Genomic DNA, 23,258 nt, shown 5'->3' on the forward strand with positions numbered 1-23,258 from the left:
CTGTTACTTGGCTGGGCATGGAGGTGCCTAGGAGAGGCCACGCTGTGAACCGAGGCTGGCTGCCCTAGTGCTCGGCGAGGGGCCACTTAGCAAGAGTTACGTGGCAGGCTGAGGCCAGACGCTGCTTGTGTAGGGTTGTGAACTTTAGAGAGATTTTAGGAATGTCCGCAGAATGAGCCAAGACGTGCCATTTATATGGAAGAAGTCATTGGAAGTGGCTTCGGTGGGCTCACAAGTTGGGAGGGATGGAGTCTCAGGGAATTACCAGGGCGTGGCAAACAGTGTTAATCAGGTTGATGGAGACTCAGATATGGCACCTGTCTGCTGGCTGTGTATGGGGAGGGCTGAGCAAAAGAACAATAGCCTTTGCCAGAACTTTTGTCTGAGAGAAAGCTGTCCCTTTAGCCCTTGTCCCAAAGCCAGACAATTCAGTTTCTCTCCCTATGTCCCTGGCATCTTTCAAGCTGCTGCCCCAGAACTAGAGGTGAGAGATGTGCCTATAATCATGTTTTTGATGAAGTTCCTGTGAACTGGGTATCAGTGGTGTTCACATAAGACTTGCTGGTCTTGAATTTGCACAGGGAGGTATCAATGTTAATACCACACTCACTTTTAGCTTTCAGTTTATCCAAGATCCAGGCATACTTAAAGAAGCCCTTTCCTAACTCAACACCTCCTTCTGAATTTTTTTTTGATTTTTGATTTTGATTTTTGTCAATCCGACCCCATTTGCAGATCAGATGGCCAGTAGTGGTAGATTTTCTGGAATCTGTGTGTCCAGTGATGACGATGTTGGCTTTTAGTGGTGTTGTTCACAACATCTGTGTTCTGGCAGCAAACCCTTTGCTAAAAAGCCAGTGAATTTTTCATTTAAAACTTCTTTCCTTGTTAGAGGTTACATTTTTATACCTTCCATTTTTCTTATGTTCATGTTTTAATCCTTAAGCATATCGAGCATACTTAAAATAAGCATTTTAGAGTATTTGTTAATATATCACCTCTGTCATTTCTAGGTCTGTTTCTATTGATTTATTTTCCTCTTGGTTATGTGTCACATTTTTTCTGCTTCTTGATATGTGTGTAGTGAAGAATTAACTTTAGCCAAAGAGAAGTCTGGTCTTTGTCCCAGCTTCTTAGAGGATAACCTCTAAACTCTTAAGTGAAAAAAGTGGCTGGCCTTGTCTTCACTTCCTGTGAGGTTGCTCTAAATCCTTAGAAAGTCTTGAGTGTAGGAGTGTCTTTGCTATTCATGGGGCCTCTGATAGTTTATACTAACTCAGATGACTTAGAGTGGGGCTTGCTATGCTGGAATGACAAATTATGTAATTAGAGATTGGGGCTTTGACTCAGTGATACCAACCTGACCACTGGGGAGCAGAATGAGGCTGGAGATTGAGTTCAACCACATGGCCAATTATTCAATCAATTGTGCTTACATAATGAAAACTTAATAAAAACTCTGGAAGACTGGGTGAGCTTTACTGGTAGACAATACACTGGATATTGTCACACATGATGTGCTGGGAAAGTAGTGGATCCTGACTCCATGGGGAGAGGACAAGGAAGCTTCATGTTCGGGACCCTCTAAGACCTCATCTTATGATTGGTTTTGATTTTTTTTTTTTTTTTTTGCTAACTAACACTGTAATCATAATCAAGAAAACAGTGCTTTCCTGAGTTCTGTGAGTTGTTCTATTGAACCGTTAATTATTGAACCTGAAGGGTAGTGGTAACCCCCAAGTGTGTGTGGTCTGAAGACCCCTGAATTTGCTGGTGTCCAAAGTGAGGGCAGTCTTGTGCAGGACTGTGTCCTAAACTTGTGAAAGTTGTTTTGACTACCATAGTTGGTCTCAGAAGTCAATGCAACATGTTTAACAATTTGATTATGATATACCTTGGTATGATTTGGTTGTGTGTGTTCATTTTGCTTGGTGTTTGTCAATATTCTTGGATCTATAAGATGGATGTTGGATATTATGAAGGTTACCTCTTCCTTTCAAGAGAGTTGGGTTTAGTTAAATTACTTGAGAATCACTTTCATCCATTTGGGGCATTGATTTGATGTTTTCTTAGGAAGGATACCTTCACTCTAAAAATTCCTCCCAGTATAATAAGACCTTCTGGGATCACTATTTCCCAGGTGACCTTTCTGTCTTAATTTATTTCTTTTCCTTCCTTTCTCTCTCTCTCTCTCTCTCTCTCTCTCTCTCTCTCTCTCTCTCTCTCTCTCTCTCTTTCTCCTCTCCCCTCTCTCTCTCAACCACCTCTTACATCAAGCTCACTCTGGACCACTATTCACCTGTTCTAATCCCCCCACAGACATGTACCAAAAAATGAGAGATAGTCCCTAAAGCCAAAAGCACACTGAAATTATTCAAACTAGGCAGTTAAATGAGAAAATCCTAAGCATTTTTACCCTGCCTTGTCCATTCCTTCCTGTAGAAACCACAATAAAAGCTGCTGTCCACATTTTCCTTTCATTCCCTCTGCCTTCTGACTTACCCTGGTTCTTCCCCAAGGGATTTTGTGTGGCATGCTATGCCTCCTGTTTTTAGGGATCTGTGAGTATAAACTTCATTCATGACAGTCATTTCTATGTCTGCATATCTCACTATGCCTGATTAAAACAAATCTCGGGTACCATTAAACACATGCACAAAGAGTAAATACTATATGATTACATTTATAAAAAGTTCAAACTTTAAATGTTGGGATGTTCACCATGCAGATTACCTTATTGTCTAACCACTATGCTTTACACTTGAAATTAATATAAAAATAATTTTGAATGTCAACTGTAATTGAAAAATAAAATTTAAAAAAGCTGGCATAATGGAATTATGGTGTTAGAAGTCAGAGTAGTGATTATTCTGGGAGGAGATATAAGGAGGCAGGAGGGGAGCTTTTGTTACACTAATAATCTGTTTCTTGACCTAAGTGCTAGTTACAACAATGTGTTCAGTTTGTGCAAATCAATCAAGCAGTATATTACAATTTGGATACTTTCTGTATGTATATATGTATGTAATACTGAACAGTTGCATTATTGGTTCAAATCTTTTATCTCTTCCTGAGTCCCTGTCTTTTGCCATATAACTTTGCAATTCTCTCCCACTCTGACCCTGGAATCCAACATGTGATTTGACGTAGACAATAGAATGAATAGGAGGTAAGAGTGTACTAGTTCTTGGCCTGACTCTCAAGAAGTCTCGTGTGTTTCTCATACTCTTGTGCTTCTGTTATTGAAATTATGAAGATATGTTGGGGCTAGGTCACTCATCCTAGCATGAGAGCCATGTGGAACAGAGCTGCCCCAGCAAAAGTTCCCCATCTAAACCCAGCCTGGAGCAGGGCTCTCAGTTGCTCCACAGATGAATGAATGAGCACAGTCAAGATCAGCCAAACCCAGCCTAGGTCAGCTAATCCCCACCTGACTCACAGATGCATAAAGTGAAGATAATTGGTTTTGTTAAGCCACTGATTTCTAGGGTAGTTTATTATGTTGCAAAAGCTAACTGGTACAGTAGTGAAAAAAATCAATGAAGGCCAAAGTTGGAAAAATGGAGAGGAGGGAATTGAGATAGAAGAAATTTCATTTAAAAAGTTCTCCCCTGAGCTGTGTTTGAAACGCCATATTGCTTATTCTCTTGATACTGTGTGGCATTAAGAAATCTATGGTTTTTCTGTGTCCACGTGCCAGCTTCCCAGGGAGGCTATAGCTACTGCGAACAGACATGTAACAACCAGGAATGGCAGAGGGAGGATCTGGGTATGGATGGGGCATCGAGGGGAAGATACATTGGTTCAGCTTTGGGTAGGGTTGAACTTGACATCATGAAAGACATGCAAGTGGAGTTGTTCAGCAAGGAGGAAATGCAGATCAGAAGCTCAGGTCTTTGCTGGACATCTAGACTTGGGTGTCCTCAACTAGCAGGTAGTCACTGAGGAAGCTGGGACTGGGTCTGCACTGGAAAGCCAGTGCAGAAACCGCTCCAAGAAGCTGTGAGAGCCAACACCTCATTACTCCGTGCAAAGCGCTTCAGTCAGCATGGGTGATTCTTACATGGTGAGCAACTGACAACGGAAGGACTATGATTACTATTTAATGTACTACCTAACAGGGAGGTGAATAAGTACCTCTTGGTCAACAAGCAGAGGGTGCCCTGTAGCACTAAAGTGTCATCATGTATCACATGTCCCAGGAATTAGAAACTCCCAAACTGGGCAGATGGGACCGTGTGCCTTTCATTGCAACAGCTAGTGCAACAGGGCAGGAGTGGATGAGGAAACACAGGGTGATGCTTCTGAGAGGCAATGAGTTGCAGCACCCAAGAAAGGGAGAGGGAGGGTATAGAGGGGGCACTGATGCTGAGAGTGGCGAAGGAACTCAACGTCCTCTCTCTCTCTCTGAGCCTGACATAGGGACCACAGGAGAAAATTAATAGGGATCAAATAATCAAAAAAGGTGGGACAAAAAGTTGCACAATAGTGGGTGGGAAGAGGCCAGCCCAGCAGGAGGGAAGCTAGGCCAAAGAAAGGATGAGAGGAAAGGTGGCATAAAACAGGAGGGCAGCCAAGGGAGCCTGGATGCTGAATCAGAGAAGGGAAGAGGAAATAGGTAATGAACGAAGTTGGAGAAAGACGGGGTGGAGGGCGATTTAAGGCCGCAAATAGAAGGAAGAGAAAGAACCTGCGTCTGGATATTTAGAGCGGCGCGTTATCACCGTGTGGGACCCGACTCATCCGCTCGAGGACCTGGAAGAGGGCGCCTCTATGGGAGAAGCCCCAGATGTTGCCTGAACCTGGCCAGCTCCAGGGGTCCCGGGGCGCACCGGGGGCTCCAGAGAAAACCCAAGGAGAAACTGGGTCTGGGAGAGGTTGGTACCTGACTGCGGGCGTGGTGGCATAGAGGGGGCACTGATGCTGAGAGTGGCGAAGGAGGTCAGCGTCCCAACTCAGAACGATGCTCAGGGCGCGCCCACTGCCAGCAGAGCCGGGTGCTGCCGCCGCGGGAAGTGCCGGGTGTGGGGCCGGCGCGGAAAGGAGGAGGCAGGGGTGAGTGGGAGAGGCGGGCGGTGGAGGGGCGCAGGGAACCAGAGGGGCTGGGACACCCTGGCTCGGGGTGGTTCGAGGGTAGGGACTGCGTGGCTTCCGCGCGCAGGTGCACACAGAGGAGTTGGCGGCGCGGGAGAACGTGCCGGCTGAATCGTTTCTATGGTTTTCTCTGTTCCTAGTGCCCGAAGTTGTAGCTTCAGAGGTCGATGCGCGAGGAGCAAATCTAAAGGGGAGACCCGTGGCGGGCGAGGAAGAGAGAGGCCGCGGCGGTGGAGGCGCGGGCCCCGACTAGTCACAGCCGCGGCCCCAGGACAGGTTTCGGCCCCAGGACAAGCCTGGGTCCTGCCTCCCACCCCGGCCGCCTCCCGAAGCGCCAGCCCCGCGGCAGGGGCGCTGCTGCCGAGCAGAGACCGGCTGGCCGCGCCCAGGTGGGAGGCAGGGTGGAGGGCGGGGTGCCGGGGGCCCCAGCTGAAGGGGCGGACGCAGCGTGGCGTCTCCGCTCCATAAAGGGGCGGCGGGGGCCTCGCTCTCCCGGCGCCGGCGGCGGCCACTGGCGGGGAGCGCGGACGGAGCGCGCACGATGCCCGCGCACTGCCAGCAGAGCCCGGTGCTGGCCGGCAGCGCCGCGTTGGCGGCCTTGGGGGCGCTGGTGCTGTACGTGAGGGAGCCCTCCTGCTACGGGAAGTACACGGGGAGCCTGGCCGCGGCTCCCCACCTGCCCGCAGGCGCCGCCTGGTTCCTGCAGGAGCTGCCCTCCTTGGCGCTCCCTGTGGCGATGCTCGCCAGGCAGTCCCGCGCCCTCTTGGGTCCGCCTGCGACGGTGCTTCTGGGCCTCTTTTGCGCACATTACTTCCACAGGTAGCGTTTCCCGCGGGCGGGGCGGGCGGTGCAAGGCCGGTCCCTCCGCGTCCAGGCGCACAGGCATGGCACAGCGCTCACCGGGACCGGACCGAGGGGCGGCGCGGGCGGCGGGGAGCGCAGAGCCTGGCTGGCGGGGAGGGGGCACCTGTAGGGCCGGGGCTGCCAGCCGGACACAGGCGAGTGGAGAAGCGGTCGCACTTGTCTCGGTTCCGGTTCCAATCCTCTGGCTGCTCCGGGGAAGGAGGTTGCAGGGGGGTGGGAGGGGAGCCGGAAAACTCCCGTGGGTCTGAGGAGGGAGGTGGGCAGAGCCAGATCCGGACTTCAGTGGCGGGAAAGAAAACGGATGGGAACCCACTGGCCTGAGCGAGAGCCCCACTTTCCATGCTTCACCCAAGAGGGACCGGACCGCCTCCCCCACCAGCTAATCTACCTTTCCGTTTCTCGCGGGGCATAAGTATGAGTAGGTCAGAGTGAACTTAGAGCGCCACAGTTCTTCTAAATTAAAAACCCCAAGTTCAGAAGAACTTTGCCTGCTGGCCTGCTAAGGAGAGACAGGGAAGAAACTAACGGCTTTTAGGACCCAAATAACTGCCAGCCCCCCAAAAGGACACAGGGGAAGGGGAGAACACTCGATCAAGTTGCCTACCATTGCCCAATCATGTAGCATCTATTGTCTCCTCTAACCCCATTGTAACCCTGCAAGATATGCATTTATAGACAAAGAAAGTGAGGCTGAGTAAGATGAAGGGACTGAATGGAGATGATACAGCTTTTGCCCAGCCAGATCCAAATGTAAGCCCGAGCAACTCCATGGTTCAAGCCCTTTCACCATGGTAAGTAGGCAGAGACTCTATGCATGGAGAAAACAGAGTCCATGGGCGGAGAAAGGTCGCCAAACCAGGCCAAGAATTTGAGTAGAAGCACAGCCTTATATTTGAGTGGAGAATTTCTAGGATGCAAAGGTCAAGGAAATCTTGATTAGAAATCAGGGTAAAGAATGTCTCTGGAAGCTGAGAGGCATAATCCTCTCTCTCCTATAAGGCAAAAGTGATGCTCCATTTCAGGAGGAGGAAATGTAGAGAAACTCATTTCAACTTGTTTTCCCTTATAATCGTTTCTTACCCCTGGATCTTTTTTATTGGTCAAGGTTTAATATTTTTGCAATCTTAGCTGCATTCTCATTCGTTTAGAAAGAAATGTTGGCAAGCAATAAGAACCACAATTTCAGAAATGGGTGTCCTTTCCACAAGTATTTGGGAGCAAAGTGAAGGTCTAGTTATTAACCACTTTATTTTACCCAGATTTAGATATTTTAATTTGTACAGAAAGAGGGATGTTGGGTGTAGAGATGTTGGTTCTCAACCTTCCTAATGCCGCGACCCTTTAATACAGTTCCTCATGTTGTGGTGACCCCAACCATAAAATTATTTTCGTTGCTACTTCATAATTGTAATGTTGCTCCTGTTATGAATCGTAATGTAAATATCTGATATGCAGGATGTATTTAGGCGACCCTTGTGAAAGGGTCGTTCAACCCCCAAAGAGGTCACGACCCACAGGTTGAGAACCGCTGGTGTAGGGTATAAGAGACCAGCTTTTGATTTCACTGTTTTTGGAACAGACATTTGACAGAAAAATATGATTCTATCAGACAATTACTTTTATCTTCAAATTTACTACTGACCGTTAGCATCATACACAATATTTTATGAGATCATTTTATCTTAGAATAGTGATTAGTGTTTTCTGACAATTTCATTAACATAATTTTTAGACTTGTTTTTAAAACCGGGAGGCACTTTGTACAATAAATTATGGCCGGCACATGAAAAAACACACAAAGAGGTAATTACCCATAAAATGAATATCAACATATTCTACATCTTCTTCAGGGGAAAATTTAAAATCTAAGTGAAGGATTTGGGTATTGACTCTGCCTGAGGGGAAGCTGTCCACTGAAAGAAACTCTGAATTAGTTGTCCCTGAGACATGAAGATGTAATGTTTGCTCACCTTCCCCCTGTGTGAGCTCTGTCTTTGAAGCCTCTGTAGTATTAGATCTGTTATCATTTTGAGTGTTTACAAAGTGTTCTGTTCTGTGCTAAACACTCTACATGTGTTATCTACTAATCCTCATGTTAACCCATTTAGGTAGGCACCAACAGCACCCTTATTTTTGCAGGTGGAAAACCCAGGCAAGCAAAGTTCATACAGCAACTTGGGAGCCAGGGTCTGACCCAGAGAGTTTGAATCCAGAATTCAGGTTCTTAGCTACCATGATAAGCTATTTTATATTTGTACTTGCTGCCTCATCCTTGCCTTTAAAAAACTCTATTGAGTTTCAATTTTTTAAAATTATAAAATAATGACTGTTCACTAAAGAAAAAATGAAAACTACATAAAGTAGAAAAACATCCATAATTTCAACACCTGTTTATCAATGGTTAGTTTGGAAGCATTTCCATCAAGGCTTTTTTTTTTCCCTCCAAATGTATTTTTATTGATTTCAGAGAGGAAGGGAGAGGGAGAGAAAGAGACAGAAACATCAATGATGAGAGAGAATCGTTGACCAGCTGCTTCCTGCATGCCCTGCACTGGGATTGAACCATGACCTCCTGGTTCTTGGGTCAACGCTCAGCCACTGAGCCATATCGGCAGAACAAGGCTTGTCTTTTTTAAAATTGATTTTTCAATTACAGTTGACATATAATATATCAGTTTCAGACATACAGCATAGTGATTAGACATTTATATCTTACAAAGCAATCACCCAGATCAGTCTAGTACTCACCTGACACTATTCATAGTTAAAAATAGTATTGACTATATTCCTTACATTGTACTTTGTATCTCTGGGACTATTTTTATAACTGGCAATTTGTACTTTTTAATCCCTTTCACCTTTTAAAAAAACTTACTTATTTTATTTTTCAGTTATAATTGTCATTCAATATTATATAAATTTCACATGTACCGTATTAATGTACAAATATTTATATAACTTATGAAGTGATCCCCCCATAAATCTAAAACCACCTGGCACTGTACACAGTTATGACAATATCATTGACTATATTCCCTATGCTGTATTTATATTCCCAGGACTATTTTGTAACTATCAGTTTTGTACTTCTTAATCCCTTCACTTTTTTCACCCAGCTCCCTAACCCCTGTCCCATCTGGTGACTATCAATTTGTTTTCTGTATCAATGAGTTTGTTTGTGTTCTGTTTACTTTGTTTTTGAGATTCTGCATCTTACAGGGACTCCTCTTCTTGGTACTGGTTCTTGGGGCTGGAGAGCCTAGTATGGTGCTGGGACCCCTTACTCCTTATGGGGGAGCTCTGCAACCAAGATATCTCTCCTGATTCTTACTCGCCACACCATGCATGTGGAACCTGCCTGTCCATTCTCTGCCCCTACTACCAGTCTCATTGTGGTTTCTTCTTTACATCCTTAGTTATAGGACTTCAGCTGGTCTTTGGGTGGTTCTCAGCGCTGGTTGTTCTATAATTTAGTTGTAAATTTGATGTGATTGTGGGAGAGGCAAACACAGACTTTTACTTACGCTGCCATCTTGACTAGCAGTCAAGGCTTTTATTTTTCTCAGCAGAATTTTACACTTGTTATATTTACGCTGGTTATATTGAACATATATGTATATGGGCTTTTTTCCTGCCTGACTACCTAAAATTTTATACTAGGTATTTTCACACATTATGGAGTCTTTGGAGATATCATCTAAATGGCGGCTTGTGATTTTATCTCATGTAAGCATGATAATTTACCTATCATTAATTTATAGTTGGACGTTCAATTTCCCTCTTTTTGATGTGGGTAGAGAGGAGGAGCTAGGCTAAATGAAGCTGTGATGCACATTTTTTCATCTACATTATTTTCAGAACTTAGGACTGTATTCCCAGTTAACACTCCCAGAGAGGTTCAAAGTCTATGAGCACTTTTGCTTTGAGGCTGTAGGAGTCCTGTGGCTTGATGATGGTACAGTAAGGAAAAAGTCCCAGGCTGCCTTGGCTTTACCCTGGCCTGTGCAGAGCTTTGGCACAGAGAATATGATGGAGGGACAAGGGCTCAGGAAGAAGGCTGGCTCAGGTGTGGCTTAGACTCTTTTGCAAAATATCCCCCGGGATTGTTCAGAGCAGCACTCTGTCCAATTGGGTAGAAGTCAAAACTCTGGACTTTTCTCCATACAAGCATGATACTAGAATGTAAGTTTCAAAAGGGAAAAGGATTTCTGTCTCATTTTTTAATGGCTGTGTCTTCAGTGTACAGAAAAGTACTCACAGGTACTAAAATTTGTTGAATGCATGAATGATTTCTACTTCTGACATCAGTACAGGCAGAATTGTGGGGGAGCAAGGGATCGCTTACACATCATTATTGCTGAGACTGCGTTAGCTAGGCCAACTCAGATAATTGCCCTCCCCTTGGAATCTATTGTTGTGGATGTTTGGATGGTTTAATCACATGAAAATGACTGCTGCATAAGCATGTTACCGAATCCCACTGTCGATTGTTTGAAGTTAAACCTATCTCACCTCCTGTTGACCTTGACTTCAGTCCTGGCGTGATCCTTTGCCCAACACTCTCTGATCGACTTCGTGTTCCCAAGCAGCCTTGGTGTCCTTTGCAATGGTTATCACATGTCCTACGCCTGTAGCAGCTGATGCTTCAGATGTGATCTTAGTATTTGGATAACAAAAAGGTGACTGTACTGTGAACTTCCACAGTGCACAGCCAGAAGCAGACTGGAATGCACACATTAGAGTCTGTGTGAATTTAAAGAGATTGTTCCTGGGGTTTAGATGCTAAGACAAATGAGATTTTCTAATCAGCCAAAACATAAAGGATGGCTTCACATTTTATTTTTAAAAAATTATTTATTTTAGTGGGAATTCATCCTTTATTATTTTAGATCTGTCTTTTTGCTTTAGCGGTTCGTCCATTCTCCAGCAGCGTGAATTCTTCCTCATCCTTCAAGACTCAGATCAGGCACCACTTCCTCCAAGAAGCCTTCCCGGAGCCCCTTCTCTGTAAACCCAGGTGCGATGCGGTTCCTTGGGCTTTCGCAGCAGCCAGGATGGCCTTTAAGGAAATGTCATCCTCATCTGCCTCTTCATTTTATAGAAGCAAAGCGCCAAGAGGGTTAGTCAGGGGCAGAGAGGGGCCTGGAACTTGAAACTCCTGATGTGCCCTGGTGTTTCTACAATCCCATACGAGGTGCAGGTGTCTCAAATATTCGGAAGTAATCAGCATACTCACTGGCTGAGAATCGGGATGATGATTAATGCCTATGTTGGACATCATCTGGATACACTTCTCCTCTTGCAAATTAAGAAGGAGGAAAGGCCCAGGCAGGATAAGCCTCATTTTGTGATCATTTAATCATGTGTTAAGGACATGCATGAGGAATAATTTGGTTCAATTAAGATTAACTGGAGGGTTCTTTAGAATGGAGGGAGTGATGATGGTCAGCAAACTTTTTTGTAAACAGCCAAATAGTAACCATTTTAGGCTTTGTAGACATATAGTTTCTGTCGTAACTACTAAAATCTGCTGTTACAGCATGAAAGCAAAACAGACAATTGTAAACAAATGAGTAGAGTTGTGTTCCAATAAAATTGGGTTTACAAAAACAGGCAATATTTGGCCCGTGGACCATATTTTGCCAGCTCTTCCCAAGAAAACCATAAATGATGTAGCTTTATATTCAATGCCCTGCTGACTCTATAATGAAATTTTGTTATATTCTATAGCAAAGCAGTAAGCATGTTTTAAAGAATTTCTGCTACATTTAAGTAGGAATTAAGTAGTAAACAGATTTTTTTGAGAATTCATGGGTTCCAAGTCCTTTATTTGAACGTTTGTGGGAAATAGTAGGAGTCTAGGAGTTTACATTGTAAATGGGTAGACATCATAAGCACATCTGACAAGTATAGAGCTGTGCTTGCCAAAAATGGAAACAAGCTTTAGAGATCTTGACCATTCACTTTTACCACATTGAAGAAATGACCAACTTTTGTCCATTTTATTTTTAAAAATTTATTTATTTTAATTAGAATTCATCCTTTATTATATCAGATCTGTGAGGTGTTCTTTTTTTTAAATTATTATCTTTATTGTTAAAAGTATCACAGATGTCCTGTTTCCCCCTCTTATGACTTTTGGTTCATTTAAAGTCTATGTCACTTAAAAAGGACAGACAGATTAAGCGCCCTGGAAGTACACAAATTGACAAAGCAATGTATACAAAGTCACGTGATGAGAAAGGGGCAGAGTTCATAGGTCTCCTGATTCTTTATCAGAGTCTCACATGTTCAGAACTGTGCTAAGTCCTATGGGAAACACAAAAGCAATACAATACCTGGTGCTTATACTCCAGGAGGAAGGCAGGAAAGAACTATCCTTGAGTGTCTGTCACTCTTCCTGGTGTGAAAGGTGGATGGCAGCAATGTCTCATGCTGAGAGGCCCAGAGCAAGTAGGAAAAAGCAAATTGAGGGGGATGTGAACCTGATGGGGACCATGGTCGTACCACTGAACATGCTGAACTTTCTGGTGCCCGTCCGGGTGTGAGTGTGCATGGAATAGAGGTCAGATGGGTAAGCGGGTTTTGAGGGAGCCCAATAAATGGCATCCCTCTTCCCCACCCAAGTTCAGAATCAACAGTGAGATAGACCTAGGAGACAGATGGCCCCTTACTAGTGGTGAAGCTGGTTGGGGAGAATGTGGGTTACATTTGGATCAGGCGGGCCTCCTCAACCTGTATCTCAAAAATACTCATCAGTAATCATGCCTGAACAACTACAGGCTTTTTCCAGTGGAGCCTGTTCTGAAAAGACAGCAGAGTGAGACAAGGGCTGAGATGTACCTTTCAGATTTACCAATCATGTAATTCACTTCTCCTTCCCTGGGGAGGAATGGGCGAGGAACTGTGGAAAGGCCAAGAAGGATGCTTTAATGAAGAGCCCTCAGCAAGAAGGACAGGGCTGGGGGCGGCATAAATGTGTTCTGTTATCAGATAGAATACAAAAGTTGTCTACTTACTGATATTTATCAGAGCCTGGCAACTTGGCCTGGCAACTCCCCATTCTGCTTTTTGATTCCCTGCCATGTATGGCAACAGGGACATCAAGTTATTTAAAAAGTTGCTATGCACAACCCAGGAGCCTTTAAAACCCTCTGAACTGAGGCCAATAGTGCAATTTGCCTTGCGGTTATGAAAGGGGATAAGGGAAGGGGAAACCAATATTTATTGAGCACTGGGTGTTCCAGAAATTATGTTACGTGTTTTACATTGGTTATTTCATTTTTGTCCTCAAGACAATCACTATTATTAATCCTATTTCACAAGTGACTGCACTCTATCTGATTGTTGTGATTCGTGGGAGTGAGTGGGAGTGATGGGCAAGCACTTGAGCTGGTCCTCAAAGATGGTCTATTTCCAGATTTGTGGGTGGGAATGTGATGTTCAGTTAGGAAAGGGGCCTGTTTGGTGACCTATGACTGAAAATTGCCCTCCATGTACTTTATTTTTGAATCCCTCTTCTCTTTTTAATTTCCAAATATTGTTTGTATCTATTCCACAAGATCCAATTCTACTATCCAAGTCTTAAATCAGGCTCTGGGCCATTTTCAGAATTCTTCTATCATACTTGCTTTATGTTGTGAAGGCTGATCCTAGAAGTCACTGTGAAGAAAATATGACAATTTGCTTTTCACATTTTTCCCATCTGATGAAACATCCCCAAATCCATTTTTATGCATAGTCTCTGACTTATTGCCTGCCTCTATCTGCCCTATTTTTTAAAAATGTATTTTCTTGTTTAAGGTATTAAAAATAGTAGTACATATGTCTCCTTTTTTCCCCCATTGACCTCCCCCCCCCCCGGGACCCCCCTACCCCCTGGCACTTGCCCTCACCCCCACCCCAGTGTCTTGCGTCCATTGGTTATGCTTAAATGCATGCATACAAGTCCTTCAGTTGATCTCTTACCTCCCCAACCCTCCCCTGCCTTCCTGATGTAGTTTGACAGTCTGTTCATGCTTTTTTTTTAAACCTCTGTATCTATTTTTGTTCAACAGTTGCTAATGTTCTTTATATTCCACAAATGAGTGAGATCATGTGGTATTTATCTTTCATTTACTGGCTTATTTCATTTAGCATAGTGCTTTCCAGTTCCATCCATGCTGTTGCAAATGGTAAGAATTCCTTCTTTTTTACAGCAGCGTAGTATTCCATTGTGTAGATGTACCACAGTTTTCTAATCCACTCATCTGCTGATGGGCACTTAGGCTGTTTACAAATCTTAGCTATTGCAAATTGTGCTGCTATGAACATAGGGGTGCACATATCCTTTCTGATTGGTGTTTCTGTTTTCTTGGGATATATTCCTAGAAGTGGGTTCACTGGGTCAAATGGCAGTTACATTTTTAATTTTTTGAGGAAACGCCATACTGTTTTCCACAGTGGCTGCACCAGTCTGCATTCCCACCAGCAGTGAAGGAGGAGTCCTTTTTCTCCGCATCCTTGCCAGCACTTGCTTGTTGATATGTGGATGATAGCCATTCTGGCAGGTGTGAGATGGTACCTCATTGTTGTTTTGATTTGGATCTCTCAGATGATTAGTGACTTTGAGCATGTTTTCATATGTCTCTTGGCTTTCTGAATGTCCTCTTTTGAAAAGTGTCTATTTAGGTCCTTTGCCCATTTTTTGATTGGATTGTTTATCTTCCTTTTGTTAAGTTGCATAGAAAACCCCAAAGACTTCATCAAAAAACTACTGGACTTAATAAATGAATTTGGCAATGTAGCAGGTTACAAAATTAACACCCAGAAGTCTATAGCTTTTCTATACACCAATAATGAACTCACAGAAAGAGAAATTAAAAAAGCAATCCTATTTACCATTGCAACAAAAAAATTAAGATACCTAGGAATTAACTTAACCAAGGAGACAAAGGACCTGTACTCAGAAAATTTCAGGACACTGAAAAAAGAGATAGAGGAAGACATGAACAAATGGAAGAATATACCATGTTCATGGATAGGTAGAATCAACATCATTAAAATGTCCATACTACCCAAAGCAATCTATAAATTAAACACAATCCCAATTAAAATACCAATGGGGGTGTTATTCACAGACCTAGAACAAATTCTCCAAAAATCATCTGGAATAAAAAAAGACCCCAAATAGCTGTAGCAATCTTGAGAAAGAAGAACAATGTTGGAGGGATCACAATACCAGATGTCAATCTATACTACAAAGCCACTGTTCTCAAAACTGCCTGATACTGGCACAAGAACAGACATATAGACCAGTGGAACAGGACAGAGAACCTAGAAATCGACACAAGCCATTATGCTAAATTAATATTTGACAAAGGAGGCAAGAGCATACAATGGAGTCAAGACAGTCTCTTCAATAAATGGTGTTGGGAAAACTGGACAGATACTTGCAAAAAAATGAAACTAAACCACCAACTTACACCATACACAAAAATAAACTCAAAATGGATAAAGGACTTAAATGTAAGACGGGAAACCATAAAAATCTTAGAAGAAGCCATAGGCAGCAAAATAGCAGACATTTGTCGTAGCAATATCTTTAACGATACAGTTCCTAGGGCAATGGAAACTAAAGAGAAAATAAACAAATGGGACTACATTAAAATGAAAAGCTTCTGCACAGCAAAAGAAACCATCAACAAAACAACAAGAAAGCCCACTGCATGGGAGAACATATTTGCCAATGTTATCTCCGATAAAGGTTTAATCTCCAAAATATCTGCCTTCTTTTAACAGTAGTGCATGCCCTCATTTCAGTCTTTCAGTGAATATTCTTTATTTGCCCAAAGTCACATATCTGCTAAATACTAGAGAATTGGGTCCTTTCTTTCCTTATTGAGTTTTTTATTTATTATTATTATTATTATTGTCTAAAGTTTTACATAAGTTTCCTTTTTCTCCAATTGACCCGCCCCTCCCACCCTCCACCCAGCCATTCCCACCCCGGGCAAGCCCCCACCGCCCCAGTCTCTATGTCCACTGGTTATGCTAATATGCATGCGTACAAGTCCTTTGATTGCTCTCTAACCCCCGCCCCGCCCCCCATCCCCTGCCATTTGTCTCTGGATCTATTCTTGTTCATCAAATTATGTTGATCATTATATCTCACATATGAGTGAGATCATGTGATATTTATCTTTCTCTGACTGGCTTATTTTGCTTAGCATAATGCTCTCCAGTTCCATCCATGCTGTTGCAAATGGTAAAAGTTCCTTCTTTTTTATAGCGGCGTAGTATTCCATTGTGTAGATGTACCAGTTTTTCAAACCTTATTGAGTTTTGAAAGTTTTTTTTTTTTTTTAATATATTTGACATACAGGTCTTTTACCACATATATGCTTTGCAAATATTTTCTTCAAGTCTATGTGGCTCATCTTTTTCATTCTCTTAATAATGTCTTATGAAAAGCAGAAGTTTTGATGAAGTCCAATTTTTCTATTTGTTTTTGTGCTTTTGGTATTATATCTAAGAAATCTTTCCCTAATTTGAGATCACAAGAGTTTTCTCTTCCATTTCCTTATAGAAGATTTATAGTTTTAAGTTTTACATTTATGTCTATGATCCATCTTGAGTTAATTTTTATATAGAAGTATGAATCAGAGTTCTTTTTTTGGCATATGGATAGCTAATTGTTCCCATAACATTTATTGAAAATAGTTTCCTTTTTCTAATAAATTGCTCCTGCACCTCATGATATGAACAGATATTTCACCAAAGAAAACATGGATGGCAAATAAGAACATTAAAAGATGCTCAACATTATTAGACATTAGCAAAATGCAAACCGGATCACAATGGGATAGCATTATGCCGCCACTAGAATGGCTAATATGAAAAAGACTGACCATACCAAGTGCCGATGAGGAGGTGGAGAATCTAGAACTCCTGCTGGCTAGGGCTACTCATTCTTATATTGCTCTTTCTGATGGAGTCAAATAGTACTTGTAGAGTTCTTTTATTTATTTTTTACTCGTAAGTCTCTCTCTTCTTCCATCTGTGTCATTTATAGATTTCTATATTTGATATCACCAATTCTTTTCTCTATTTGGTCAACTCTATTTCTTAAGCTTACTAGTTCATCTCTCTTATTCGGTTCTTCAGTTCCAGGATTTCTATTTCGTTCTTTTGTAGTTTCAACCTCTTTGGTAAACTACTCCTTTTGTTCATTGATTTTATTTCTGAGTTCATTAAACTGCCTATATGTGTTTTCTTATATCTTGCTGAGTTTTTTTTTCAGCAATCGTATTTTTTTAAATATATTTTATTGATTTTTTACAGAGAGGAAGGGAGAGGGATAGAGTTAGAAACATCGATGAGAGAGAAATATCGATCAACTGCCTCCTGCACATCCCCCACTGGGGATGTTCCTGCAAACCAAGGTACATGCCCCTGACTGGAATTGAACCTGGGACCCTTCAGTCCGCAAGCCAATGCTCTATCCACTGAGCCAAACCTGTCAGGGCAGCAATCGTATTTTTAAAAATTTATTTTGATAGTTGAGAGTATTACAGATGTTCCCCATTCCCTCCCCCCCCCACCCCCACCCCCCCGCCTCAGGCTCCCATCTCAGCCTACTAGGCCTTCACCGCACTATTGTCTGTATCCATGGGCTATGCATATATGCATATATTTTCTTTGGTTAATCTCTTCCCATCCTTCCTTCCCCCTTCCCTCTAGATCTGTCAGTCTGTTCCATGCTTCCATGTCTCTGAGCCTGTTTTATTCATCAGTTTATTTTTTTCATTAGATTCTACATATAAATGAGATCATGTGATATTTGTCTTTCTCTGACTGGCTTATTTCACTTAGCATAATAATTTCCAGGTCCATTCATGCTGTCTCAAAAGGTAAGAGATCCTTCCTTTTTTACAGCTGCATAGTATTTCATTGTGTAAATATACCACAGCTTTTTTATCCACTCATCTGTTGCTGGTCACTTGGGCTGTTTATAGATCTTAACTATTGTAATAGCACTGCTATGAACATAGAAGTGCATATATTCTTTCTGATTGATGTTTCAGGATTTTTAGGATATATTCCCAGATGTGGGATCACTGGGTCAAATGGCAGTTCATTTTGAATTCTCTGTCATTTAAATCACATATTTCCATGTCTTTAAGTTTCTTTTTGGAGAGTTTTCATTTTCTTTCTGAGGTGCTTTGTTTTCTTGGTTATTCATGGTATTTGATGGAAACAAGGCATCTATGACAAACAGTGTGCCACGGCACGCTAGTATGCCACAGAATTTTTTTTATTGTTTAAAGTATTACAAATAGTAGTACATGACACAGAATTTTTAAAACATGCAATACCTGACTATTTAGTGAGGGGCACTGACCTCTTCTTCCTTAGGTTGTCAAATAAAAAAAAAATGACAGCAGCCAACACAACAATAGCCTTCTGTTGTGAATGAATCAAAATTATACCCATTTTTTTGTCAGTTGGCAAAAAATGTACATTTTGTGGTGTGCCACAGAATTCTAGTAATTTGTTTTTGTGTGCCATGAAATGAAATCTCTGCTCTATGGGAATGAAATCTGCTTTTTCCTTTGAGTGGCATTCTCTATTTAGTGGGTCGATAAAAGTTTTTCTTTTGTTTTACAGTAGGTGGTGCTGAAGCGCAAGTCTTTTAATTCCGTTTGCACTCTGGCTTCTTGGCTCTCTGTAGGGTGGTGCAAAATGCCCTACTTTCCCTGGGGAGGTGGGAATCTCCACTATGACTAGGTTGCCTCAGTCTCAGGGCACCACTCCGTGTAGGAATGTTGCTGGCAATGGGGTTTTGAGCTGGTGAAATCCCAGTGCTGTCTGAAATCTCAGTGCTGTCCCAGGAGGTTTGGGGGAAAGTTCACACTGAATTTTTCCCATGGTACTACTTTTCTTTTTTAAAAAATATATATATATATATTTTTTAATATTTTATTGATTTTTTACAGAGAGGAAGGGAGAGAGACAGAGAGTCAGAAACATCGATGGGAGAGAAACATTGATCAGCCGCCTCCTGCACATCCCCCACCGGGGACGTGCCCGCAACCCAGGCACATGCCCCCGACCGGAACCGAACCCGGGACCCCTCAGTCCCCAGGCCGACGCTCCATCCACTGAGCCAAACCGGCCTCGGCTTAAAATATATTTTTATTGGTTTCAGAGAGGAAGGGAGAGAGAAAGAGAGAGTAGAAACATCAATTATGAGAAAGTCATTGATTGGCTGCCTCTTGCATGCCCCCCACTGTGGATGAAGTCCGCAATTCGCAATTCGGGCCTGTGCCCTGATGTGGAATTGAACCGTGATCTCCTGGTTCATAGGTCGATGCTCAACCACTGAGCCTTGCCGGCCGGGCCCATGGTACTACTTTTGATAGAAAATGGTTAACCACTCTATGGCTGAGAAAAAAGAATGTGGTCTTATTGAATTGAGCCTCTCTTCTACTAGATATGGCAATCTAATTTCTCTGTGTGGGCACAGAATTTGGAGAAGCTGAAATATCTGGTCAATGCCAATTTGAAAACCTTAGTTACACCAGCCATTGGACGTTATTATGTCAGTGGTTTTTAATCTTGACTGCGTATTTGAAATCATCTGGGGAAATGCACAGTGTCCTATACCTAAGGCTCTGAGGAACTTGTCTTCAGTGGGCTTCTTCCTTTCAGTGTTCCTAGAGCCCTTTGGGTGATTTTATGAAGCAGTTGGTAAGAACCTCTGAGGGAGACAAGTGCTCATGCAACTGATTGATTTTTTAAAAACAAACAAACAAACAAACGAACAAACAAACAGTGGCTGTAGGAGAGCAAAATATTCAATAACATAAACCCTGGAACTAGCTTCACCTGGACCTGAATCCCAGCTCTGACCTTCCATAGCTGTATGACCTTAGGCTAAGTTAATATCATTGTGCCTCCGTTTTCTTATTTGTAAAACGGGAGCAACTAGAATACCTATCCCCTAGGGTTATTATAAATATTAAATGATGTTATATGTGGAAAATACTTAGAACATTCCTTAGAACATAGTAGGCACGATGAAATTATTAGCTGTCTGTGATCCTTTGCTGGTATTTCCTCAGCTGGATGTCTGACCTGAAATTAGTGTCAATGGCCTGATATTACTCTAACAAGATGCTTAGTTCCCTGGGGCTGCTGCAACACATACCACAAGCTGGGTGGCTTAAAGTAACAGACAATTTCCTCTCCCCATTCTGGAGGCCAGAAGTCTGCAGGGTGTTGGTCAAACTGCTCCCTTTGGAAGCTCTACAGAAAAATCCATTCCCTGCCCCTGTCAGCTTCATGTGGCTGTCAGCGTTCCTTGTCTTGTTGTGGCTTCTCTGTACTGTCTTCCCATCGCTTTTCCCCTCTGGGTCTTTCTTCTCCCCCCGCCCCCCTCTTTTTTCCATTTCTTTTTTTCTGTCCCTTTCTTGTATGAGGATATGTGTGATCTCATTTATGCTCCATTGCAGATTATCCAGGATAGTTTCTTCTCAAGACCCTTAATTTAATCACATTTTTTTGCCATATAAAATAATTTTAACTTTTTAGTTACAATAAAGTAATATTCAGAAGTTATTGGGATTAGGGAGTGGGCATATCTTGTCTAAGGGCCACCATTCAACCCACTCCACAAGGTCATAATGAAATGTAAGTGGATGGGATGTAGCACTGACTCAGTCTGTGTTTAGTCACCTTTGCAGTGGGCCTATACATCCCACTCTCTAATCTGTCCAAAACCATTATTTATAATGACAGGTATGATCTGAGTATACAGACAACTGAATGTTTATTGCCAGTGTTTGTTATTTCTTGGGAAGGACTCAGGGAAGTGGGGCAAAGACTCAGCTGGTTGGCCTAATGCCCTTTGGCATACAGAGAGGCTCCAACAAGGAAATACACCTTGGTGGGTTCTGCTCCAAAGGGAATCATTTGGGGGAAACTCTATTTTATAATTGAATGCAACCTAAAACCTTCACCAATTCTGGCTTTAAACTTGGAAAAGTTTGGTGCTTATTTCAAAAGAGAACAGTGTGATGGTGCATTAATCAGGACTCTCAGTTTCAAGTGACAAAAAAATCAGTTCAGATAGCCTTAAGTAAAACCTGAACTTATTAACTGTCATAACTGGAAAATTCCAGATTGCTGCTGTGGTTCCAAAGATACCATCAGGACCTGGTTTTTCTCTTCAGCTCTTGGCTCTACTTCTTTTACTGGCTCTTATTCTCAGAAAGGCTGTCCTTTGGGGTGGCAAAGCAATGGTAGAATCTCAGAGCTTATATCCGCTCAGATCCAAGGCATGTGGAAAAAAGTAGTTCTATAAAAAAATATAGATAAAACCTTATTGGGATTTGTTGGGTCACATGCCCATCCATGCAACAATCACTCTTCCGATTGGCTGAGCAGCATGGAGAGGATGAACCCTCTCATGGGCTAAGACTGGGTGAGGAGGTGGGACCCTAGTGGAGAAACAGGGGAGTTACCATAAGAAAGAAGACTAAATGTTGGGTGGGAAGCATAACAGATGACTACTATAGATGCAACAAGATCATTGGACTAACATGACTGAAAACCAAACGTGTCTTCTCTTGAAGGGCGTGTGGGACTTCCCCCCAGTTTTATACTTTTATTTCAATTCTCATTTCCAATTGGAAATGAATGAACTGTTTTGAAGCAGAGGACCCTCCTATAAATCCCATCTTTGCTGCCCCTTTGTAGCTAGTTGTATGGCTTTAGAAAAATTACCACCCCTCTGTGAGCTTCATATTCTTAACTGGCCCGGTGGTCACACACACACACACACACACACACACACACACACACACACACACCCTCAGGATAGATGTCTTTTTATTAGGACCATCATCACCAGGATGCATAAACAGAATAGGCCTACCTGAACACAGTCTGATTGATATAAAAAATCCATGTTGCCCCTACAACTCTTTGTGTGTGGTTCTAAAACACGCCTGAAATTCCTCTTATTCAAGTGTTTCATTTGGTTCATAACAATGTGTTTCTAGAGAGCCAGGTAAATATGCAAGTTGATTCCAAGAAGAGGCAACATGAAATCCTCCAGCATTGACTACTACTCACATGCCATCTTGGATGGGATGAGCCAGACAGAGTCCTTTTGTGAGGTGATTTTTATTGCCACATGCAAGCCAACCATCAAGACCTTCAGAAAAATGCTCCATCCTCCCACATCTGTTAGGATTCTTCTCTCACAACGTTTTTTTTTGTCACTCAGGCAGGGTCTTCATGTTCCCCAGGGATACTCGATGCCATAGGGAATATCTACATTGAAACATTATGTCTATAGTTCTTCTTTCCCCAAGGGTCTCCAGTTGCAAAAGGCACGTCTCCTCCTTAATCACAATGCTCATTTTCACAGTGAGGTAGATATTAGGTAGGGGAGTGCCATCTGATCACTATTTGATTAAAGTAACCATGTGAGGCATGAGTGAGTGACAGGCTCAGCTTTCTTTCAAGGAATAGCTTTTATCTTCAGTCTTCTGTTTTGGAGTAAGAGGTTTGTTGAGCAGGATTCTTAGGTCTCTTCCTAGTCTCCAAAGATCAGTTGCAGATGTATCCACAACAGGTGCTAACTCCACTCTTGAAATCTTATTGGCCAGAGGTTTTAGCTATTACTTAGAAGGCAATCCTTAGGTAGAACATCCTGAAGGATTGGGAAAAATGAGTGGTAGGTTTCCAGAAAAGAACTAGAACGATTTGAAGACTGGGAAATTTCCAGGAAAAAGAAACTGTTTAGGGTGTGAACATCCATGTCTATGTCATGCATGACTGGAATCCTGAGAAAGTAGGAGAAAGAGGGAAGCAGGAGGAGAGGGCCCCACAGGGGACATGATGTGAGCAGACACCAAGACTAGGCTACAAAGGCCAGCTTTACTATGTAGGTCTGAGGCTGACCCTAGGCTTCCTACAGAGGAACTCTAATGACCTATTTCCTGGTTGGAGAAAAAAAGAAACACTTCGCCTTAAGTTCTAATATGTGCCACTTGCATTCAGTTATACCATTTAATTCTTTCAACAACCTTCTGAGGTTGGTACCATTATTGTTATTATCCTTTTATCAATGGGAAACCGAGGTCCAGAGAAGTTAAACTGCTCAGGTCATTTGGTAGTTTAAAAATATGTCCACAATTCTTTCTTGATGTGACTTCTTTGAAAAGATGGTATCCAATTTCCCTCTCCTTGAATGGGAGCCAGAATTTGTGATTTGCTTGTAACAAATATACAGTGTGGCAAAGTGATGG

General features: G+C 42.6%; 1 protein-coding gene across 1 annotated transcript in view; it reads left to right on the plus strand.

Annotated features, from left to right (window-relative positions):
- Window positions 1-5,635: 5,635 nt before the first annotated feature.
- Window positions 5,636-23,258, plus strand: part of SRD5A2 (steroid 5 alpha-reductase 2) — a gene marked incomplete at both ends in the record, with an annotated part of 28,463 nt that continues 10,840 nt past the window's right edge. The window contains one exon of the mRNA XM_081101576.1: window positions 5,636-5,913. Coding sequence (XP_080957702.1) covers window positions 5,636-5,913 — 278 coding nt within the window. The remainder of the gene's footprint in view (window positions 5,914-23,258) is intronic.

The sequence above is a fragment of the Myotis nattereri genome, assembly GCF_964212035.1.
Source record: "Myotis nattereri genome assembly, chromosome: 10".
NCBI lineage: Eukaryota > Metazoa > Chordata > Mammalia > Chiroptera > Vespertilionidae > Myotis > Myotis nattereri.